Below are 24378 nucleotides of genomic sequence, written 5' to 3' on the forward strand. Positions count from 1 at the left end.
GTATAATATGGGCATATGCCTATCGGCTGATATAACTAACTGTAACTGATTACATATCTAATTATTAAGCACTACAGAGGTGGACAGATATGAGTTATTAAACTTTAAAAGCTTCTATCCCCCATTGGTGAAAAAAATCAGTTCCTTATGGCTAATTTATTTATTTCTGAGCCCTAGGTTAGAATCCATGGAGAAATTATTTCTGGTAAGGGATATCTGAAAACCCTGCTAGAATAAGATGCTTAATTTATACTAGAGGGGATAGATCATTGATCTGATAATTGATCTGATTGATCTGATCTGATATCATTCCTTAAGAAGGATTATTTAGAGGATTTAAAATAATCAACTAAAATGTACTGTATTGGTGTCTGCTCTTATTGAGGAATTTTAGTTATCCCTCCATCAATGTATAAGCGTAAGAGAATTCTTTTGTATGATATGTCTAGAAACCATTTCCAGGACTTGATTAAGTCCGAGACACTAGGGATGGGCGAATTTGACCCTTTTAGTTTCCCTATAAATTCGCCGCCGGCGTAATGTCGCCAACTCCCATTAAAGTCTATGGGCGTCCAAAAAATTTTAATGGACGGCAACATTTTTTTGACGCAAGTCTTTTTTTGCACCATGCCATACAAGTCTATGGGGCAAATTCACTAAAGAGCAAAGCGGCTAACGCTAGCGCAAATTCACCAGCCTGCTTTCGTTACTTCGCCGATTTACTAACGGGTGCTGCCATAAATTCGCTAGCGAAGTGGACCTACTCTAGCGCTACTTCGCACCCTTATGCCAGGCGAAGTTGCGCTATGGCGATGGGACGTAACTACGCTAATTCACTAACTTGCGCATTTTACTGAATGTTACCTCTTGCTCCAGACTTGTCTTCGCCACCTCAGACCAGGCAAAGTGCAATAGAGTAGATAGGGATTGGTTCAAAAAAAGATGAAAACGCTGACGTCTTTTCCTTTTTTAAGGGTGATAGGCTGAAAAAGATCATACATTTTTTTGGGGGTACCCTCCTTCCCCCCTACATTTCCTAACATATGGCACCTAAACTATACAGTGGGCACATGTGTAGGGCAATTTAACACCTCTATTTTATTTAATGAAGCTTTCCCAGGCTTGTGTAGTGTAATGTATTTGCTGCTACATATACGTCCATTGTACTTTAACTTGTTGCCGTATGCAAATTAGGCATCGCTAGCGTAACTTCGCTTTCCATGACAAATTAACGCTAGCGCAACTTCGCTAAACTTCAGATTTTAGTGAATTAGCAGCGCCCTGGCGAAACTTCGCCTGGCGAAGTGCGGCGATGTGTAGCGAAGCATGCACTACCGCAACTCCGCAGGTTAGTGAATTTGCCCCTATGGGCTTCATTTCTGCCCATCCCTACTAGACACAAGACTATGTTTCTGTGTCTTAGATTGTTCAATGGTATTTAATAGCACAAGTCTGGATGCAGTTGATAAATATATACGTATACAATTTAGCTACTAGGAAAATAAAAAGCACATAAATTCTGCACCCGATTCTTTTGGGCTTAACTTCACTGTGTGAACTGCCACAGTAAACCCTGAGAAACGTAGAGCTGCTACCACCTTTGAGTTACTGCCACCCCTCCATCAATAGACACACTTGTACAAAATTTTGGTTACAAACAAATGGGTGCAAATATGTGGAGGTGCAAACAGTGGCTTTGTATGCTAACCTTTAATAAATTGCACCTAAAGTTGCCTGATGGCAACTGCACTTGTGGGTTACAAATTACCACTGTAATATTTTAAGCCTTAAATATTAAGACATGAGAAAAAATGATACAATTACTTAACTAAATGGTGTTTTTTAATGATGCTTTCGCGTGACTTAAAAAACTCAAAATCGCTTTATTTATTTTGCATTTTAAACACAATCTCACTCAAAGTGACTTTTCAGAGGTTAGGAGCAAAGCTTATACTGGGATATTTCTCTGGCTGACTCATGAGAATTTGGCACAGTCCTGTGAGATCCTCAGTCGGCATCTCTCCAAACCCATAGAAGGCTCCTAAATTGACACATTAAATTATTACATCGGACTAATATGAGATGAAAGCCATATTGTAATGGAATGATTTTTCATCATTTATCTTGTGTTCTGAGCTAGACCAGTTATAGTCGCTGAAACCGACAAGTAGCCAGCATTCTGTACATATCACCAGCTTTGAATTTTTTTTTATTTTAAATGCTAGAGATTAAAGAAATATACTAGTGAGCTAAATGGATAAAAAACTAATTTTAGTCAACACTTTAAACAACAGAGTTAATACAACACAGCAAATTATGGGCATTTTTTAGACTTCAAGAACTACACCTACATTATGCTACAGCTTGCGTTTTGTTTGCTCAGAATCTTCATGTGAGAGGCTTTGATGGCACCCAAGGGGAAATATATTCTGGATTCCTCTGCTTCACAAATTAAGACAACAGATGACAATACCCCAGGGCTGCAAATGTTTAACAAATGTGCCCAGTGTTGTTCCAAAATTGTTTGTTCCTCGTTCAGATACTTCTTTCTCAGCTGAATAGGCTTCAATCATGTTTCTAAAACTAGAGGTTTCCATTGGCCACTAGGTGGAGGCATCATTAAAGACTGTTTTTTGCAAGTTCAAAAACTAATATGCATTCTAATCATAATACAGAAATGTGATTATTTTTCGGCAAACTATAAGACACTGTTAAATAAACAAGTGAGGGGAAAATGATAATTCATATGTAAAAAGGCATCTTGTTGTCTTTCTTAAATATGATGCTTAGAACTAAGCTGAGCCAAAAATAAAGATTTTGCTTGTAAAAACAAAGCACTTACTGAGACTGTACATCTAAGGTTTTTTTGCATAACTCAGTTGAGAATAATGATGAAAGGACATAATTTACAACATTTTGAACACACACATATATCACACACAATTTTTATTCTGTTAAAAGAAAACTATACATTTCAGAATTAATAATAGATTATACAGTGCTTTGGGGAGGGAGGTACAGGGACACTCATATTGCTACATACCCTTCCAACATTTGAAAAACTTAAATACCATCTTCATTTTATAAAATGTGTCAGGTTATGAAAGTTTGAACACATTTCAGATAGTTTTAGGGTCATGTTTTATAACAGTTTTGCTAACGAAGCTGAAATTGCCCTTTAAGCTGTGAGTCACAGTTCTCGCAAGAGACTTGCTTTTCTGAAACAATTACATTTGTATATTTGCTTATCTTAAATTGTTACAAATGTATCTAAGTGCAGTGACAGTGTTCTGGGCTCTCTGCCAAACAGCCTCTTATTTGAATTAAGTTTCAGAAACTTTGCATCTTTTTCTGGCGTGCAGGAGATCAAAGAGAAACTCAGGACATTTCATTAAGAAACCCAGAACTGCGGACTGAGCTGTCAAAATCAGAACTGTCACTTAGAAAATGGGACAGTTGGGAGGTACGTTGCTGTGATGTGACGATGCAAGAGTTAAAAATCCCAGAATTGTTCTATTTTAATAATGCATTATTTTGCACCTCCCCACTTTTGTATGCAGATTAAAGAGAAAAAGTTAAAAGACAATATTGAAGATAAACAGAGAGAAAAGATTGCTGGGAGAAGGTGGAGAGATAGATAAGAATTATACAGATAAGGAAGGTGGAGGCATCAGAGAGAGTTATAGAGAACAGGAGAGAAGAAGAAAAGAGGGGAAACAAAAAGAGAAAATGAAAGTATAGAACTATAACGACCAGAGGCACCTCTGTGGTTTTTGCTGCGGCAATTGTGTTCTCTGCACTGGAAGAGCCAAAACTCTGATTTAAAAATCAGAATTTCGTCTCGTTACGTTACCAGTGGCAGCTTTTTGCAGCCCCATGTAACCTGCAGGCAGCTCCCACTGAGGCGGGTTTCTCAACTTGTCTCATGGCAGCAGTGCCCCTAATAACTGCTGAGGAATGGTGAGAGGATGCTATATATGAAATATTATGGGGTAATGTAGAAAATACTGGGGTGTGCTGTGTTTTCAGAAGGTGCAATGGCAGTCAAGAAAATCATGTGCACAATTTTCATTGCAGTATCCCTTAAAGGAGAAGCAAACCCAAAAGGTAAAAAACCACTACCCCCCTACCCTACATACACCCCCATCCCTCCTCCCCTCAGCCTGTGTTACTCCGGGCAAATGCCCCATAGTCTCTACTTACCTTTCCGTGCAGATTCTTTCCAGCGGAGTTCACAGTCGTCATTGTCTACTCTTCGGTTATCTTCGAAATGAGACCGGCGGAGTGGCGCATGCGAACTTGGAGCAATTTTCTGTTTCGCAACAACTACGCATGCTCCGAAACTCACAAAAATTAAGTGCCGGTCTCATTCTGAAAATTACCGAAGCGGCTGAAGATGGCGCACGTGAACTCTGATGCCTAAATTTGCATCGAGGGGGTTAATAAAATGTTAGTGCCATTTGCTCGGGGTAGGGTAGGGGGGTAGGGTTTTTTTATCTTTTGGGTTTGCTTCTCCTTTAAGGTTATATACTAACATACATACTGGGCATCAAACTGTTTATTAGAAGAAATATTGAAATAGCAAAATGACTTTGCTTTAAACCCTGTATTTTACATGTATTTTAATTAATCCTGAATACTTCACATGTATGCCATATTTATTACTGTCAATTATTTATTTACTGCACTGCTGCCATGTTCTACAGCACTTCAGAGAGATTATACATTATTCAAATCAGTCTTTACCAGTTAAGTTGCCTGTACATATTTGGAGTGTGGGAGGAAACTGGAGTACCCGGGCAAAACACATAAACTCCTTGCAGATAGTGCCCTGACTTGAATTCAACCTTAGAACTAGCTGCTGCCTTGTAGCACTGGTCACTGCTGATTTGTATTTAAGTTAGCAGATCTATTATATTGTAGAACTAGCATATCTAATACTGTACACTGGAGATCTAGCATATCTACTATATTGGAAATCTAGCATTTCTAGGACATTAGATGCCCACTGACTGTAAACTGATAATAATGAACCAAAGGCTGCTGACATGAACAATACATTGTGGGAAGCCACTGAAATAAAATTCACATCCATATTATGAGTTTCATTTCTAGCTCTGATCTGCAATAAAAAGAGTTAAAAGCCAAGCTGAAATAGATTTAATACAAATAAAGCTGAAGGCACATCCAAATTATCAGTGCTCATAATCACATCTGTGACCACCTCAAATATTTCAGAATCCTTGCTGCCTTATAATTAAAGTGCTTGAGAGCAGTTAATTTGATTACTTTCATGTAAAAACAATTATATACTAATATGTAATGTATATATAAATGAACTCCTCTCAAGCACTCCAATTATGGGTCCTACCCATGTGATTAACGAATAACAAGCACTGACTGAAAGTATTTTTCAGTGCTATCTACTTAAATGTACCAAGCTTTTAATGGAAATGAATATGCCCAAGACACCACCTAGCAATTTGCATTTACACCACCTGGCAATTTGCATTTGCTATATTCCCCCTTGCAAATTTGTTCTTATAGCAGAGCTTCAATTTTTCAAAGTATATACATATTAATATTACATTACTGTACATCCCACATAGAAAAAAGGCTTAATGATAATTGTACAAGGGGCTATTTCAGATTTACAGCATTGTGTTTTCCAATAGCCTGAACAGCAAACAAACAGCACCCATAGGGGTATATTTATCAAAGAGTAAAGTTAGAGATCGCCACAGTCCGTAAGGGGCAGATTTACCAAAGGGAGAAGTGACCAAAGATTCGCCAACGTTACAGTTTTCAGGGACTTCGCAGGTTTACTAACGGGTGCAGGCACCACTTCGCTTGCGAATGAGATAGACGCTAACGGTGATTCACACTCTATCGCCAGGCGAATTTACGCTCTGGCGAATGGACGTTACGCTGCAAATTCACTAAGATGCGGATTTTACTGACCGTTACCTCTTTCGCCAGACTTGCCTTCGCCAACTCAGACCAGGCAAAATGCAATAGAGTGCATACCGTATATACTCGAGTATAAGCAGATCCGAGTATAAGCCGAGGTACCTAATTTTACCTACAAAAACTGGGAAACCTTATTGACCCGAGTATAAGCCTAGGGTGCTGGTAAGTTTTCCTAAATTTGGCCACCAAAAAAATCTAATCAAGCAGCAAAGCTAATATGATTATCATATATTTTGAGTGTGTACACCACTACATGTTAAACATTCAGGAAGGACTTCTTGTATTTATACTTTACAGCATTAAAGGAGAGAGAGCTCTGTAAAATCGTTACAGCTCAGTAAATTTTTCCATAATAATAAGTATCAACCCTCGAGTGTTAATGCCCATTCTCTGAACCAGTAGTAGTAGACAAGTGATGTAAAATTAGATTTGGAGCAGTAAAACTTCAGCCATCTACAGAACTAGTTTTTTATATTTTTAATATGCCCAAAGATTATGTTATTGAAAACTTGTTTTTAGCTTGGAAATGTTAAAGGCTATGAACAGTAGCTGAAATGGCTTGCATATCCCATAATAAAAGGAGAGAGAGACAGAGCTATAGCTAGAGAGAGAGTTATAGAGAGAGAGAGAGAGCCATAGAGAGAGAGCTATAGAGAGAGAGCTATAGAGAGAGAGAGCTATAGAGAGAGAGAGCTATAGAGAGAGAGAGCTATAGAGAGAGAGAGCTATAGAGAGAGAGGGCTATAGAGAGAGCGCTATAGAGAGAGAGCGCTATAGAGAGGAGAGAGCGCTAAAGAGAGGAGAGAGCGCTATAGAGAGGAGAGAGCGCTATAGAGAGGAGAGAGCGCTAAAGAGAGGAGAGAGCGCTGAAGAGAGAGAGACACCCCTCCGGCACTAGAGTCCTGTAGTATCGGCACAGTATTAACTGCCGAAACTACTGCGCAACTAACCTCATAAGTGTGTCGCAGCTGGACGTCACGGCAGGGTGCAAGATGCGGGAGGCTGCTGATCATTTTGACGCAAGGCCAGCGGGGGGGCAGGTGATGCTTTCCTCAATGGTAGCCCGGCTGCCCAGGCCCCTTCAGCTAGGCAGGCCCTGTACCGTGCCGCTAAAACCACCTGCCTTGCTGGATAATCCGGCCCTGGCTGCGGCCCAATTACAAATCAGCGGGCTGTAGTTGGACACCCCCTCAAACTGAATGGAGAGGTCAAGTAGGAGGGGCATGCCCATTTACAGAAGGAACAATGTATACAGTAATGCAGGGAAAATGGCTGCCGGCAGCCAGGAACGAGGCAGCTGTGTGGGGCACAGGAGGAGATTTAATGAGCACAATTGATGCGGTTTGGGTGAGTCTGACCTGACTGACTCGAGTATAAGCCGAGGTAGACTTTTTCAGCACATTTTGGGTGCTGAAAAACTCGGCTTATACTCGAGTATATACGGTATATCTTCCTCATTCTTCTGTTACTTACATTATATTTTTTAGTTGAAAAAGTCCAAAAAATGCTGGCGTCTTTTCCTTTTTTCAGAGTGATAGCCTGGAAAAGTCCTTCAAATTTTTTTTGGGTTGCCGGCTTCCCCCATACATTTTCTAACATATGGAACATAAACTATACACTGGACTCAGGTGTAGGGCATTATAACAACTCTATTTTCTTTATTAAAGTTCCCTCGACTTGTGTAATGTAATGTATTTGCTGCAACATATACTGTCAGGACCGCCATCAGAAATCGCAGGGCCCCATACGACAAAATTTCCTGGGCCCCACCTACAGGTCCACTCTCCCCACCCCACAGGTCCGCCCCCCACCACACAGAAAAAACGAAAAAAATATTGGTGGCTAGGGTTCACATAAAAAAAAACATTTGTGGCCAGGGCCCCCCATTAAAAAATATTGATGGCTAGGACCCCACATGAGGAAAAAAAATTGGTGGCCAAAATTGGTGGCCAGCCCCCCCCATTATAAGAAAATTGGTGGCCAGGGCCCCTTCAACGTTCATGCCTTCCCGAAGTCAGCAGCTCTCAGAAAGATAGGGGGGCCTGTCTAATCAAGTAAGTGTGGCGTGGCTGGGCCCCCCTTACCCTCAGACCCCCTACACCTCTCCCCCCTGTCCCCCCCTGATGACTGCCCTGTATACTGTACATCCATTCAACTTTAAATTTCCCACCGTATGCAAATCAGTCTGAGCGAAGACCTCTAACGAAATTGCGCAAGGCAGAAAATTTGCCAGCATTTGCCGCCCTGGACGCAACTTTGCATTGTAGTAAATTAGCATTTTCTGAATGAATTTTTGCCTGGCAAAGTGTTGCGATGGCTGCAATGCCATTGCTGGCTAATTTTCGCCGCTTCATAAATTTACCCCTTAGAGTGAAATACCGCCTTTCACAATTCATTTTTATGTTTTTTTTAAAGGCATATTCATCAAAGGGTGAACATTCATTTTTAACTAGTTAATAAATACTCTTTTAAAAATCCCTTATAAATGAATGGAGAGTGGTGGAATTTCACTCTAGAGGACTGTGGTGATCTCTAACTTAAATATACCCCTTTGTCTTTAAAATCTAAATTATCTATGAAGCATTTGTGTCACTATTTGACAGGTAACAGTAGAGTGACAGAAGCTCTTATCAGGAATCTTACATTCATGTTCATGGTAAAGTAACTCGTTACTTTTTTTGCAGTGATACCAATGCTTCCATCAGCAAACAGCTCTCATTATGATTTAGAATCATATCTTGAAGCAATCTTGCAATTAGTCTTTTTCATACTGTTGATGACCTTAGGTAGTAGTTTTCAAAAACTGTTCATTGTTCAATATAACCCTTTTTTTATGTAGATGCAACCTTTAAAAAGTATATTGTAGTTGGAAGACTCACTGCAACATTCATTTATTTTTCCCTTAAGGCCTTGCTTTATTGATTTTAAGCAACCAATTTAGAAGATGAGTGGCACAGGCACATATTCCACTTAATCAGGAGGATGTGTTGGCTTGTAAAGAGACAGTGGAGCAGCTGTATGTGACCCAACTACCTTGTGCCTTAACTTTGAGTACACAGGCAGTGTAGAGGAAGGAACTCTTAAAAATCATAATGATTCACACTTTAGAGAGCTCTTCCCTACTTCAAAAATAGTGCACTGTTTAAATGACCAAATAATTCTTAAATTTGCCCCATATAGCTTGCCAAGCGGTAATTGCTCTTTCAAATTGGTTAACCAATGAAAACACAGCATGGTATTTCAATTTACCTGCCAGATATGCACCTACAGAATAACATAAACACGGATATTAATCCAATCTGTCTAGTCAGAAATCACTTTTGACCCTACAGGTATCATGGTTATAGGTTATGAAGGAAGGTATATGCATCAATCACAATAAACGCACTGCAATAAGTGGTAATAGGAATCTATGGATTATATCTATTTTGCAGGGCCCTGAATTTGGCTTGTTTGACTTTTAGGGAACCTGTCACATAAAAATTGCTTCTGCTACTAATGGTTGGGGTAACAGAGCCTACACTCCAGAAACGTCAGTATTTTTTGAAAAAAAGCACCCCATCAAGTGCTCTGCCTCTGGACCATGCATGTATGCTTAATGAGTGAGTGCCCCAGCATTCTCATGAATGGCAAGTAGAATAGGACAAGAATACATATAATGAAGCTGTGGCATTCATTTATTATTTGCATGCGTATATCATAGCAGGGTTGTCTGCACCACAACCAGGGTGTTTCCATGAGTACATTTTGCTTTATACTGTAGGTAAAAAAAAACAGAAATTAAAACACCTTTTTCAAAGCATGTGTAATTGGTAAACATTAGTTTGAAAACAAAATATTACATGATAGGATAAATTATTTGCAAGACAAACAATGTCATATATTATTAAAAACAACACCATCCAAACCATGACAGGCCCCACCAGCTTTCCTCCTGCCTGCTCGCATCCACAACTCCCACCACCACCTCCACCACAATTGCCCAACCACTACTAAATCACTATTTTCCTCACTTTACTCTTTTTGAGTGTACAACTTTGCTCTGAACCAAGTTCCGCCCCATCTGCGCCCTGGGCAAAGTCTCTGCCTACCCATAAATCCAACCCAGTTTTTGTAATAATTTCAATTCTATAATTGTATTGCTCCCCATCTATAGGGATGGGCGAATTTGACCCGTTTCATCAAAAATTTGCCGACGGCGAAATGTCACCATTAAAGTCTATGGGCGTCAAAAATATTTGGACGTGTGGCAAAATTCTTTTTTTTTTTTTGACGCACAATGCCATACAAGTCTATGGGCGTCATTTCCGCGGAGAAACAAGGCGAAAAAATTCTCCCATCCCTGCCCATCTACCATTATTATTTTTTATACTATTATTCTATTGTAGAACACTATCTATCAGTGAAAACATAAGTATTCATACATACATATCCATTACCTTTGGTTTTCAAATAAAGCTACACAAATTGTAATTTCCCATGCTTGATTGACAGAGAACGATTTTCTTGTTTATTTCTAAAACAGAGTAAAAGTATTTTGCAAGTGTTGCACTTTAGCAGAGTATATACATCTCAGATTTTTTGACTGATTTGTAAATGCTTTGATAATTAATCCATTTTCATGCTGAGAAGTAGGTAGCTAAAGCTTATTTATTTATTTTACTTATTTCTTTAACTTTTTCTACTTTTTTGACAATACAACATGACATGGGCAGGGACAAATACCTGCCTTTTTCCCCCAAACTGGCCTAGGAATAACCAACTCGCTCACCATACATTTTATTTGTTGGAGTCTTTTTGTCCACAGCTTTCTTGCACAAAAGATTATTCAACAATAGATAACACATATATATCAATAACAGTTATATTAACAACATTATAAACATACAAATATGAACAGTGATATACCATTAACTTTTTAATCCTCTGCAAGACCCCTGGCAATGGACCCAATTAGGTGCATGCAATAGTATAAGTTACCAGCCGCTTGTGCCGTCTAGCATGATGGGTACGCAGGACTGCATGCTACCACCAATACAACATACCCTCACAGAGACCACCGCTCTTAGAGAGGAACGCCACCAACCAAGTTCCATTAACCAACTTGGTACTTGGTAAAAAACTCCACTTAATTAACTCTCCCCATTGCCAGGGACTCGCCGCCCGGCTGTGACAATGGGCTATTCCCTCTCATTACCTCTTGGTTAGTCAGCCCAATACTCACCATTCCACATCATCAACTTATCCTGTGCCCCACTAACCCAGGCCACAATTGTGACAACTAGCACAAAGGGTAATACAAGGGAGGGAGGGTGGGACTCCTTTTCTTCTTCCAAAATGGATGCCCTCCTTAGCAGTTAGTGCTACACATCCCTTTACAACTCCACCCCCCAACTACATCACTAATCCCATTGCAAACAACCTTTTCTTCAATTGAAGATATACCAGCGCTAAAAGCTCAGGGTAGACACAAGAAAGAAATGCAAACACAATATAGTGTAGTAGTTTTTAAATCGAATGAAATATATAACCACTTGTGCGGTAGTTAAACGATGTGGTTTTGGGGTCTTCCACCAAGGGGTTAAAAGGCCATTTTTCCGTGCTTTTGATAAATAGTGTGGCCACCTCCTGTGTGGGGCAGTGGGTACTTACAGACGTTTATAAATATCACCCGCATATAATAAAATGGATTTTATTATATGCGGGTGATATTTATAAACGTCTGTAAGTACCCACTGCCCCACACAGGAGGTGGCCACACTATTTATCAAAAGCACGGAAAAATGGCCTTTTAACCCCTTGGTGGAAGACCCCAAAACCACATCGTTTAACTACCGCACAAGTGGTTATATATTTCATTCGATTTAAAAACTACTACACTATATTGTGTTTGCATTTCTTTCTTGTGTCTACCCTGAGCTTTTAGCGCTGGTATATCTTCAATTGAAGAAAAGGTTGTTTGCATTTTGGTCGATCTGAGGGAGAACAGGTCATATACCGGCAAAGGGAGTGAACTGCAGAACCTTGGGATCTTGCCTTCCATCACTAATCCCATTGCTAATCCCCTGCCAGGCAGCTTTGTCCCGCCCCTGTCATGCACCCTTTGCAAGCATGCACTGTCCTGGGTTTCACTTTGTCCTTTTAAATGTCATTATTGTGGTATTGGAATGGTGGAAAATTTGGTAATCATAGAAAATGATCCCAAAAGAGGTGCTATTTAGTTACAAAAGGATGGGTTTTATGGCAGATCAGTGGAATTGTTGGACAATATGAAATATCGCACCTGGTGTTGAAATCTAGCAGGAAAGTCTCTCTCATTGTTATGTGGACTGGCTTACGAGTTGAAGAATAGTGTATAGGAACATATGCAAAACTAAATTGTGATATATACAAGTAACACTAAGGGGCAGATATACTAAGCTCGAGTGAATAGTTCGAATGCAAAAATATTCTAATTTCTAAGTATTTTTTTGGGTACTTCTAACATCGAATTGGTCAAATTAAAGTCAAAGTAAAAATCTTTAGACTATTCGAACATTCGATAATCGAAGTACTGTCTCTTTTAAAAAAAACTTCGACTTCATACTTCATACCACATTAAAGCTACCGAAGTGCAATGTTAGCCTATGGGGACCTTCCAGAGTACTTTTCTAAGATTTTTTTGATTGAATAAAAATCATTCGATTGATCGCTTAAAATTGTTTGCACCGTTCGATTCGAATGATTTTATCATTCGATCGATTGAACCTTTTGCGCTAAAATCCTTTGATATTTGAATATGAGGGATTTTATTCGAGGGTCGAATTCGAGGGTTTTTTAACCCTCGAAATTAGAACTATAGGTTCCATGCAGGATGCTGCCACTTTGCAGAGTGATTTGTCTAAATTGGAAAACTGGGCAGGAAACTGGAAAATGAGGTTCAATGTTGATAAATGCAAGGTTATGCACTTTGGCAAAAATAATATAAATGCAAGTTATAAACTAAATGGCAATGTGTTGGGAGTTTCCTTAAATGAAAAGGATCTAGGGGTCTTTGTAAATAACACGTTGTCTAATTCTGGGCAGTGTCATTCTGTGACTACTAAAGCAAATAAAGTTCTGTCTTGCATAAAAAAGGGCATTAACTCAAGGGATGAAAACATAATTATGCCTCTTTATAGGTCCCTGGTGAGGCCTCATCTGGAGTATGCAGTTCAGTTTTGGACTCCAGTCCTTAAGAGGGATATAAATGAGCTGGAGAGAGTGCAGAGACGTGCAACTAAATTGGTTAGAGGGACGGAAGACTTAAATTATGAGGGTATTATGAGGGTAGACTGTCAAGGTTGGGGTTGTTTTCTCTGGAAAAAAGGCGCTTGCGAGGGGACATGATTACACTTTACAAGTACATTAGAGGACATTATAGACAAATAGCAGGGGACCTTTTTACCCATAAAGTGGATCACCGTACCAGAAGCCCCCCCTTTAGACTAGAAGAAAAGAACTTTCATTTGAAGAAACGTAGGGGGTTCTTCACAGTCAGGACAGTGAGGTTGTGGAATGCACTGCCGGGTGATGTTGTGATGGCTGATTCAGTTAATGCCTTTAAGAATGGCTTGGATGATTTATTGGACAGACATAATATCAAAGGCTATTGTGATACTAAGCTCTATAGTTAGTATAGGTATGGGTATATAGAATTTAATTAAAAGTAGGGAGGTGTGTGTGTGTATGTTTGCTGGGTTTTCATTTGGAGGGGTTGAACTTGATGGTCTTTTTTTCAACCCAATTTAACTAACTATGTAACTATGTAATGTCCAACATCTATTTAATACACCATAAATTATTTATCTTCAAGGGGGTTATTTACTAAACTCCAAATGCCAAAAACCCAGAAAATTTGTGTTTTTTGAATATAAAATCTGAATTTTTAGTGGAGAAAACCCCAACATTTTCTGGAAAGTATATTAATAAATAAGCTGAAAAAACCTGTGTGGATTTGTTTTTCAGAAAATACTGAGATAAATTTGGACTTTGATAAATAACCCCCTTAATATACTGCTACCAAATTTGTAGCTATGGCGGATTGGTAAATGGTAAATCAACTGTATTTACACATACTGGGGGTCATTTCTAAAGGTCGCGCAGAGCATATTTTCCCGAACGCTAATATATTGCACTGCTCTGTCCGGTCTTTGATATTTCGCATTGTGAATAGATTTTCGCAAATGACGGGAGTTTGCACGAGCGCACCCAATGTGCGAGGTTGTTGTGCGTGAAAATAGCATTAACAGTAACTTAGATTCACCCTTTGCAAAACTGTTTTGCGACTATTTTCTACGCCACCAAAGTTGTGGCGTAATTCGCAATTTGTGATTTTTTACATATTTAAAAAGCTCTTACAGACATTCACATTGTGAAAATTTCGCAATTCTGTTTGCACCACACTTATTCAGCTTTATAGATATAACCATGCAAAGGACAAATATATTCACTTCGTGAACCAATCTGCCTTGCGCAAAGTTTATAAATGACCCCCACAGTATCTTTTTACTTTAGTAAGTATCTTTTCATTTTAGCAGTCTGGTATTGCATGGAGACAGACCTACAGGCTTTTGAATTGTACTAATTAAATATATCACTTAGAACTGAATATATTACTTAGAATTCCAACTTTAATATGAACTGTACCAACTGACTATGTCACACAGATTGTCTTACCGTCTGAACACAGAGCAATGAATTATACCTTGTGATTTTACATGTTCAAATCAACAATCAAAGTTTAGGCAAAGTAATGATTCAAACAGACAAGTATAGCTTGAACTGCATCTTTAAATAAGCCTGGATTTTTTAGAGCAGAGCACTCCTGGGGCAAAAATCTGGAGTGTTAATAATGATTTAATAAGCAAGTACTGACTTCATTCTTTTTTTTAACCAACAATATTAAATAACTGCCTACAGAATTCACAACATGTGCATTAAATGAATAATAATGACATTTCTCTCTATTTGAAGACCCATTCTTCTTTTGCTGCCTGATTTTATTTAAGCTCTTAAATGAATGCACAGAGAGTCTACTTTCAATGTTTGTTTTACCATCAGCTAAACTACTGCAAATCAATATTTTATTGACATATTTTAGTGCCATATTATAGGAAGCAGGTAACCTGTGTTCTTCATTTATACGACTACACAAGAGTTGGAGTACAGGTATAGGACCCCTTATCCGGAAACCCGATATCTAGAAAGATCAGAATTATAGACTCCATTTTATCCAAATAATCCAAATTTTTAAAAATGATTTCCCTTTTCTCTGTAATAATAAAACAGTAGCTTGTACTTGATCCCAATTAAGATATAATAAATCCTTATTGGAACAAAACCAGCCTATTGGGTTTATTTAATGTTTAAATGAATTTCTAGCAGACTTAAGGCATTATGACCCAAATTACGGAAAGATCAATTATCTGTAAAACCCCAGGTCCCGATCATTCTGGATAACAGGTCCCATACCTATATTAACATTTATTATTTGCTTTTTTAACACTTGTTTTCTTTGTTGGCTCTGGCAATTTTTGCAATATGGAAGTACACAATGAAAAAAGGGTTTTTGCAACCCTAAGGGTGACCTGGTTTCAATTCCACTTCCATTATTAATAAAAGAAATAAAAAAATTTGTAAAGAGTATCCACTAGTTAAAATCTTTGAAACAATTATTTACAGTAATAGTAATATCTTTTATTATTTTATAATTATTATTATATTATTAATTATAATTAATGGTATTACATTATTTACAGTAATAGTAATATCTATTATATTATAATTATTGATTATTGTATAATTATTTTATTATTATACAGTATTATAATATCTATCTAATACAGTACTAGTAATAGTAATATCCATAATACTTGGGACCTGGGGTTTGCTAGATAAGGGATTTATAACCAGTAAATAGTGATGGGCGAATCTCTCCCGTTTCGCTTCGCCGAAAAATTCGTGAATTTCCCGCAAAATTTGCAAAATGGCGAAAAATTCTAGAAAAAACGTGAAATCAGAAAGTTTGCAAAAAAACGTGAAATTCGAACGTTTTCACGAAAAAATAGAGCAATTCGAACATTTTCACTAAAAAATCAAGCAATTCAAACCTTCTCACTATAAAATCGAGCAATTTGAACCTTTTCAAGAAAAAATTAAGCAGTTCGAACATTTTCACGAAAAAAATCGGAAATTTATGCTGGCGAATTTTCACCGGCGAATTTTCACGGGAGATTTGCAAATTTATTCGCCGGCGGCGAAATTTGGGAATTTTGGGGAATTCGTGCCAGGCGAATTTATTCGCCTATCACTACCAGTAAACATTAAATAAAACCAACAAGATTGTTTTACCACCAATATGGATTCATGCAGCTTAGTTACCGTCCAGTACAAGGTACTGTTTTATTATTACAGAAAAATTAGAACTATTTGCTTGAAATTGAGGTATGGCCTTTCCATAATTTGGATTCAATTGAATTCTTAGCACATAAAGAAGAAACTAAAAAGAAAAAAAATCAATAAGACTTCCATGGAAACATCAGGACAGCCCTCAGCACATAAATGCATTAATACATTATACAGTATATTTATATATATATATATATATATATATATATATATATATATATATATATATATATATATATATATATATATACCATCTATTAACAAAGTGTATTGATACAGTTTTACTGGAGGAGACCTTTCTACATTCTCAGTGATGAAAAAAATGTCATATATTCCAGATCCTTGACTGAAAGAACAAGTCTCCAAACTCAGAGAACTTCAAATGCTGTGCTTTATTCAGCTATATGTCAAATATGTCATCCACAAAGGGGTTTAATCAAAGGCAGCAAAAGTACAGTGTCCTGGTGGTGCCTTTAAGCACAAACAACCAATGAATCTCAGTGGCATCCGGCACAGTGTGAACACTTAGGGGCAGATTTATCAAAGGTCGAAGTGAATTTTTGAATGAAAAAACGTTGAATTTCGAAGTAATTTTTGGGTACTTCGACCATCGAATAGGCCAAATTCGACTTTGATTCGAAAATACTTTGAATATTCGACAACTCGAAAATCGAAGTACTGTCTCTTTAAAAAACTTCGACTTCGCCACTTCCCCACTTTAAACCTGCCGAATTGCTATGTTAGCCAATGGGGACCTCCTAAAACCTAGAGCCAAAATTTGGCTAAGTTTTAAAAAGTCAAATTTTTTTTTTCTTTGTAAATCGTTTGATCGATCAATCAAATCGTTCGAATTGTTTGTTTCCAACGACTGCTACGATCGATCGAACGATTTTATTTCGACCGAAAACAACAAAGAATTCAAAAAGAAAAGTTTGACTATCGAATTTGGCCAATTCGACCCTTGATAAATCTTAATCATAATAATGTGTGTCAGTTAACCAAATGTTAAAAACAAACTTTAAGTGAAAGATTTTAGCAATGCAATGTATACCTAAGGCATCTACAATTTACATGTTCACTGGCCAACTTTTGGGCAGATCATCAATGGTGGTTGCTTAATAAAAAATATTCACTTTTGCTTTAAATTATGAATACAGCAATGTGCTAGGTAAAAGCTAGGTAAATAATTTAAGAAAACACATACAAACATGACACTGTTTAAATTGAGGAAGTTAGGCTAAATATGCAATAAGAAATAAATACAGAGAAAAACAGAACAAGCCCTCTAGCTAGAAATAGTTATACATAATTTGGTTATACATGTTTTTCACACCTTGTCTACTGCCTTTGGGTTTGTGAAGCAGTGAGTATAGTAAGATAATCTTCACAATAAGAATATGTCTGAAGGGTCATTTGACCCTAATTTACTGTATGTGCTGAATAGTCTGTTACAGACATAATAGATGAAGAAGAATTTTGGTTGGATTTATGAAAGGTCAACTTGTTTTTGCTGGTAAAATTCTGCTGTTTTTCTTGACATTCTAAAACATTTCACTACTTCCAATGAAAACTAATTTTACAATTTTACTCACTCACTAACACAATTTCTCACTTTCCCTATTGATTTTCTTCTCCAGGTCCTAAAACTTCTTCTCCAAAGTCTGCAACTAATTCAACTAAAGCCTGCCATGTCTGAATAGATATACCCATTTTGGCAAAACTCTAATCTTGCATTGGCTTAAATATTAAGCATGTAATATATATATATGTAACGCTATCTTGGGCTATATGGCCAACGGGGTATATTACCAGCTAGTGCACTAGAGCATGAGTTACACGTGACTCTAACACTTCAGGCTAGGGTTGCGCTACATGGAATATTATAGGTGTGGTGTAACTTCAACTCCCACATGCTAATGTGCAAAAAAACAGGAAAAGAATGGGTGCCAGGAGGTTCTTGCAGTAAAACAGAACAAAAAGGGTTTATTGAACATCCATAGGGCTTACTCACATCACAGTGGTACAGGCACATCACATTGCAAAGTGTAACACAGGATGAAACTCCCTTGGAACTGACTTAGCAGGAATATCAATTTTTTCGTGAAAACTTTAGAATTTCATGATTTTTTTGTGAATCATCCGATTTCACAATTTTTCACAAATTTTTTGCCGTTTCACAAAATTTGCAGGAAATTCACAAATTTTTCGGCAAAGCGAAATGGGAGAAATTCACCCATCACTGATTATAAGGGTATATCAAAATTTATTAAAAAAAAATCTAATTTCCTGAACTTGTGTGAATAGGATTGACCGGAATCAAATTTGAATAGAATTTGATTTGAGTTTTCCTCCAAAAAAAAAAACTTGTCAGGAAGGCTGCGAACAACACAAAATTGATCCCTGGTTTTAGGTGGCGAATAATCGAATTTAAGTTTATAAAAAAACTCGAAAATTTTAATTGGAAATTACATTTTCAATTCGACCCTTAATAAATCTGCCCCCTGGTTTTATTCAACCAAAACTTGCCTCCAAGCCTGGAATCCAAAAATTAGCACCTGCTTTTAGGCCGTTGGGAGCAACATCCAAAGAGTTAGTGAGCATCATGTTGCTCATGAGTCACATTGTGACCTTACTGGGCATTGCTGCCAAAGACCTCCTTTGCAAAGGTATCACATGGTCTACCTAATTCTATTAAAATGCAGCAGAGCTTATTTTCATATAAATAACAAAATTATTGTAGCTGTAGTAGTTTTCCCTAATATAATTAGCTTAGACATGCTCAGACTTTGTGTCACTACTTTGCAGGGACACTTTGATAATCCAATATCTGTGATAATTAAGCGTAATAGGTGGGCATACCCCTGAAAAATGAGCTCAGTAACATACATTTTTGTTTGTGTTCATTTTCTTTCTAATTTAATGAAATGTAATCTTTTTTATATATCAGAGACAAATAACAGAGGTCTGTTGTGGGTTGTATCGGGTATTCTATGAGACCAAAAACAAGTTAAGGAAGTTTGTAGGCCTTTTTATACTCTATTCAGTGTAGATCTACATCATTTTTTTTTTAATTCAGAAGGGCTGTATAGTTAATTTAATAGCACCGCTGTGCACATTTGAACATTCTGCATTCGAAACCATAACCCTAAAGTACACCCTTGTATGGTAACAATAGTGCAGATAGCACAAAATCAAATTAAAATATATTTAATTTTACATCCTTAATTAGACTTGTGTTACACTCAAATCATATTTTATATGGGAGGATTATGCAACACATCTACCACCAACGTATTTTTTATCTGGGTATGATAAAAACACTTATCATTATGGCAAGCGATACACCTTTGTCTGAGATTGATTTTTTCCCATAGATTGGCTGCATTTTCCAATCATTTTTGGCATTGCTTTGTAGAATTTGTTATCTTCCATGTTTGGCACCCACAACCTATTGCTACTTCACTGTACTGAAGGACATATTCCTGAAGAGAATTTACAGTAAACAGAAAGATTTACTTTAGATCAAGTAATATGCGGTATAACTAGAGGCTGCGGCACAACAGAAACATGCAAACATGGTAGATAAGAAGCAAGGAATTATGGTGTGCAGGAGAATGGCTTAGCAACGCATTGTTTTAGGGTAAATTATAAATTCTACATATCCTACCCGTAATGTACAGTATCCCTCCTCCTTAAAGATGTCTCTCTTGTAAGTATATAATATATAATAATTACTGCCTTATAAAAAAAAAACTAAATTGTAAAATAGTGGGTTCCATTTTGTAGTCATAGTTTTAATGAATTACTAAAAAACAACAAACCATAGCAACAATAGGAATTAAGTAGAGGAGCAAAATCAGAGAGAAGACAACTGCACTGGCTAAATTTATTCTGAAGGATATACAATATAGCTGGTAAAGCTTGAAAGATAATTTCTATGTATTTCAGTCACGCACTTTAGCTTTCTTTTATTCTACTTACTCAAAAGGCTCACTGGGATCAGTTCTTTGAAGCTCTGGAGGTATCGGGATACGTTTGTAGTACATTTCCCAGTCAAAAGCTCCTCTCATGGCATCCCCTGCCTGTGCTTCATACCCAAAGTGATTGTGGTCAATGACATCTATCATGGGACACACAATTGTTTTGTGGTTCAGAGCAATCTGATCTGAAAAATGGAAGCACAAAATATAGGAAGACATGTTTAGTCGAGTCATCCATCATATTACAGCAATGCGACTCCAAAAAGATCTCTTAGGGATGAAGAAAATTGTCTGTTTTACGCATTTCACAACCCCCTGCCTTTTTTTAAATCAGCATCAGACTGCTCTCTAAGACTAGTTTTCATTCAACTGGACAGTGATTAGAAACAATTATAGTTTTTACGGAAACTGCATTCCAGTGAGAGCTACAAAAGCCCAGTCATCTGTATCTCTGTCATTCAGCTGCTACAAGCTGTCCTCAATCTGTCACTTGAAAAGAATAGAAAAAATGTCTGGAGGCTCTAGTAACAGTACTTGAAGAATACAGCATAACACAATTATCTTCCTAGGTATGTGTCTGTATGTTCAGTCGGAGCAAAAACACAGAAAACACTTAAAGGAAAACAAAGTAAAATCGGTTTGTTAGTGTAAAGATGGGTATTTTGTTAGATTCACCAAATATATTTGTTAAAGTATTGATACCTCACACACACACTGACAGCTTTCAAACGGTGTATGTACATTTTTTTTAGCAGCAGCGGCTTGGAAGAAAGTATGTTGGTTCCATTCAAACTTCCAAAGCAAAAAAATAAGAATGAGAATGAGTAATTCTGAGAGCATGAAATGCGTCATGTAACAGCTATATAAGAAAAATGTGATACTATTTACAATTTAGACATCTAAACTTCTAATAACTGTAGTTTTTAAACTTAAATGAAGGAAGTCGTGTTTTAACCATCATTACAAACAAAATTAATTAGCAGTCCACTGAAAAGACCTCCATATAAACAAGCCCCTTTCCTCCCCAAAACGACAACCTCAGCCTCAATGCAAATCTAATGTGGCAGAATGTATTCAGACATTTATTTTCCATGCTGGATTTTATCATTTCTGCATGGAAAATAAAACCTAAAGTGTCGGTAATGTTTTAACAAGTGGTGAGATTTCTTCAATAAAGAGCATCTATTCTAGTCTTTTGAATAGTGATGGGAGAAATTGTGGCATTTCACTTTACCAAAAAATTTGTGAATTTACCCAAAAATTTGCAAAATGGTGAAAAATTCACAAAACGCCAATGGGCGTCAAAATAATTTTGACGCACAACAATTTTGACGCGAACGACAATTGTTACATGCGCGACTATTTTGTCCAAATTCTTTAACAGGCGTTCGAATAATTTTGACGTGCGACAATTTTATGCGCGTGACAATTTTTTTTGATGAGGTAGATTATTTGTCAGTGAATTTTCTCTGCAGTTTCATGAATTTATTAGCTAGCGGCAAAACATGGAAATTTGCCACAAATCCATGCCTCGCTAATTTATTCGCCCATCACTACTTTTGAATGCTTTTAAGGTCTAATTTTGAAGTCATATCTTTCATAGCCTTCTCAATAGCCGTTGCAACCCTGTCAAAAGAGACCAGCAGTGGGCATGGCCTAACCAGTAATTAATGGAGTTTACATACCTAAACTTGGTTATAACTTATAAAGTGTATAAAGTTAATTTACTATTCCCCCATGCAAATATGAAGAGGTACAAAGAGGGGTGTATTGTGCACAATTGCAGTAGGGCAGGCAATAAGGACAGAACATGTTGTGGCCTGTGGTGTCTGCTGCTCCATAACTTTATATGTCTGTATGGAGTGCAAATTATGGGAAAGGTTTTGGGTGGGAAAATGAATGCCTACATGACTCTCCCCTCCCCCCAGCCTTCATGAATACAGCACTGATATTACTGTATTTCTCTCTGTGCTCTGAAATGGCAATTATGTACCAGAGGAAGGAGTGCAAAATGTGGCCATTGATTGCAATTTACACACGGACATCCCAAGATAAATGTCCCCTTATGTTTCCAGGATGTGCAAATCTGCATCGGTTTGATTGTGTCAACTCAAGCCACTACATATGTGTTAAGGCATTCATTTACTTGAATCATCAAATTGCACCAGCCTGTAGATTAGTTATGTAGTAAGAAATAACAATGTTGATCACAAATGTTCAAGATGCCCCAAAAAATCAAGATTCTAACAGGGTAATGTAATAAAGAGTTCTAAGTCTTCCCACATGTAGTAACCGATAGCAACCAGATAAGCATATATGATGTTTCTTTTGAACAGATGACTTGTACATTCTACCAACTGGTTGGTTGCTATTGGTTACTAGACAAGTCACAAACTTAAGACCATTTATTACATCTCACGCAAAGATTTTCTTTATAGAATACATAAGATGCTGTTCCAAGCCAAATAAATATAACATTATATAACATTATTATTATAGCAACAGAATTGAAAGTAAACGGATGGATTCTTTAATCCATTAAATAGGAAAATAAACAATAAAGAGTTTATTCACATTTGTAAAACATTTGTCAATATGATAACATATTCTCATTACTCACTGAGTAAGGGAGGAAGCCAATTCACATTAACTTCACAATGGGAGTCTAAAAACGTCAACACCGCTCCTTTTGCCATAGATGCTCCTAGAAGACGTGTTCGGATCAGTCCCTCACGTTTTTTGGTCCTCACAATTCTAATCTTGGGATAATAGGCCATATAGTCTTCTAATTTTTCCTTTAAGTGGTCTAGAAAGACAAACGTTATTGCATATGAGATACAGAAGTAGTTAATGTAACGTTATTCGAGAAGACACAGGATTTATCTTTCAGACATTATTTACACATAAACACAATTTTAATTCAAGTGAAATATTTCAAATCTGCTGTAAAAGTGTTGCGGCAATTACAGTTGCTTAATGTACAGTGCTGTTAGAGCCAAAACAACAGAAATAGGTTCATCAGCTTTTTGTGATGCCCAAAGCCAAACACCCAGCGGAATCTTTGACGTACTGCCCTGGAAGCAATAGCCAATCCAAATGGTTTCTGTGACTTTTGTTTAGTCAAATTAATCACCCTGGGATTTGTCAATAATGAATTAAAATCAAATGTAAAATCAACATGATTGAATTGTTTCTAAGTAAAAAATAACAATGCCACAAGTCAGATGTGATGGCTTTCAGGGTAAATGTAAGAAATGCTCATTTTCAAGCAATAAATATATAACTTTTCAAATTAGCAAGATGCCATCTAGATTAAATGAAAATGTAAACAGAGAAAGAAATATATAATCTCTGAGTTTATACCCTAATCTCAAAAGTTATTATTTAATAGAGACTTAAGTTTTAGTGGGTTATTTATCAAAATCCGAATTTTTCGGATTTTTAAAATAAAAAAGTCTGACTGAATTAGAATCCCTTATTGCCCTTATTTATCAATAAAAAAAATTGGACACCAGGAGAAACCAGCACCAAACCCTAAAAACTCCAAACATTTTGTGAGGGTTAAAACATCTTCCAATGGTTAAGCGGACATCTGCCATGGACTTTTACATGGATTTGGCAGGTTATAGATGGCATATTTTCAGATTCGGACTTGGAACAGCTTCCACACATAATAAATTTGGGGGGAAATTTCATCTTTGTTAACAGCAATTTTTTCGGGTTTTCAACGTCATAACGGACACAGGGAAAAAATTGTGCATTAATAACCCCCTTAATGTATCTCTCACTTACGGTGATAATTTACAAGTACGTATAATATTTACTCGAGTAATAATTATATTAACTATTGGGTTAGAACACATAGCAGCCCATTAACAGTATGTGGAAAGAGTGTAGCCATATGTGTGCAGGTCTAAGAACAATTGTTCGGTGTCCCTCCTTAATCAATAAACAACTTGAGCCCTAATTTGATTTGTCAGGTAATGAACAGTCAATAGAT

The 24378-nt window shown here is 37.1% G+C and overlaps 1 protein-coding gene across 1 annotated transcript in view; it reads right to left on the reverse strand.

Annotated features, from left to right (window-relative positions):
• galntl6.S (polypeptide N-acetylgalactosaminyltransferase like 6 S homeolog) overlaps window positions 1-24378 on the reverse strand; it is a 578928-nt gene that overhangs the window by 106648 nt on the left and 447902 nt on the right. The window contains exons 5-6 of the mRNA XM_018243208.2: window positions 22999-23184; window positions 20380-20563 (exon numbers count right to left, since the gene is read on the reverse strand). Coding sequence (XP_018098697.2) covers window positions 20380-20563; window positions 22999-23184 — 370 coding nt within the window. The remainder of the gene's footprint in view (window positions 1-20379; window positions 20564-22998; window positions 23185-24378) is intronic.

This window comes from Xenopus laevis, chromosome 1S, assembly GCF_017654675.1.
Source record: "Xenopus laevis strain J_2021 chromosome 1S, Xenopus_laevis_v10.1, whole genome shotgun sequence".
In the NCBI taxonomy this organism is placed as follows: Eukaryota; Metazoa; Chordata; class Amphibia; order Anura; family Pipidae; genus Xenopus; species Xenopus laevis.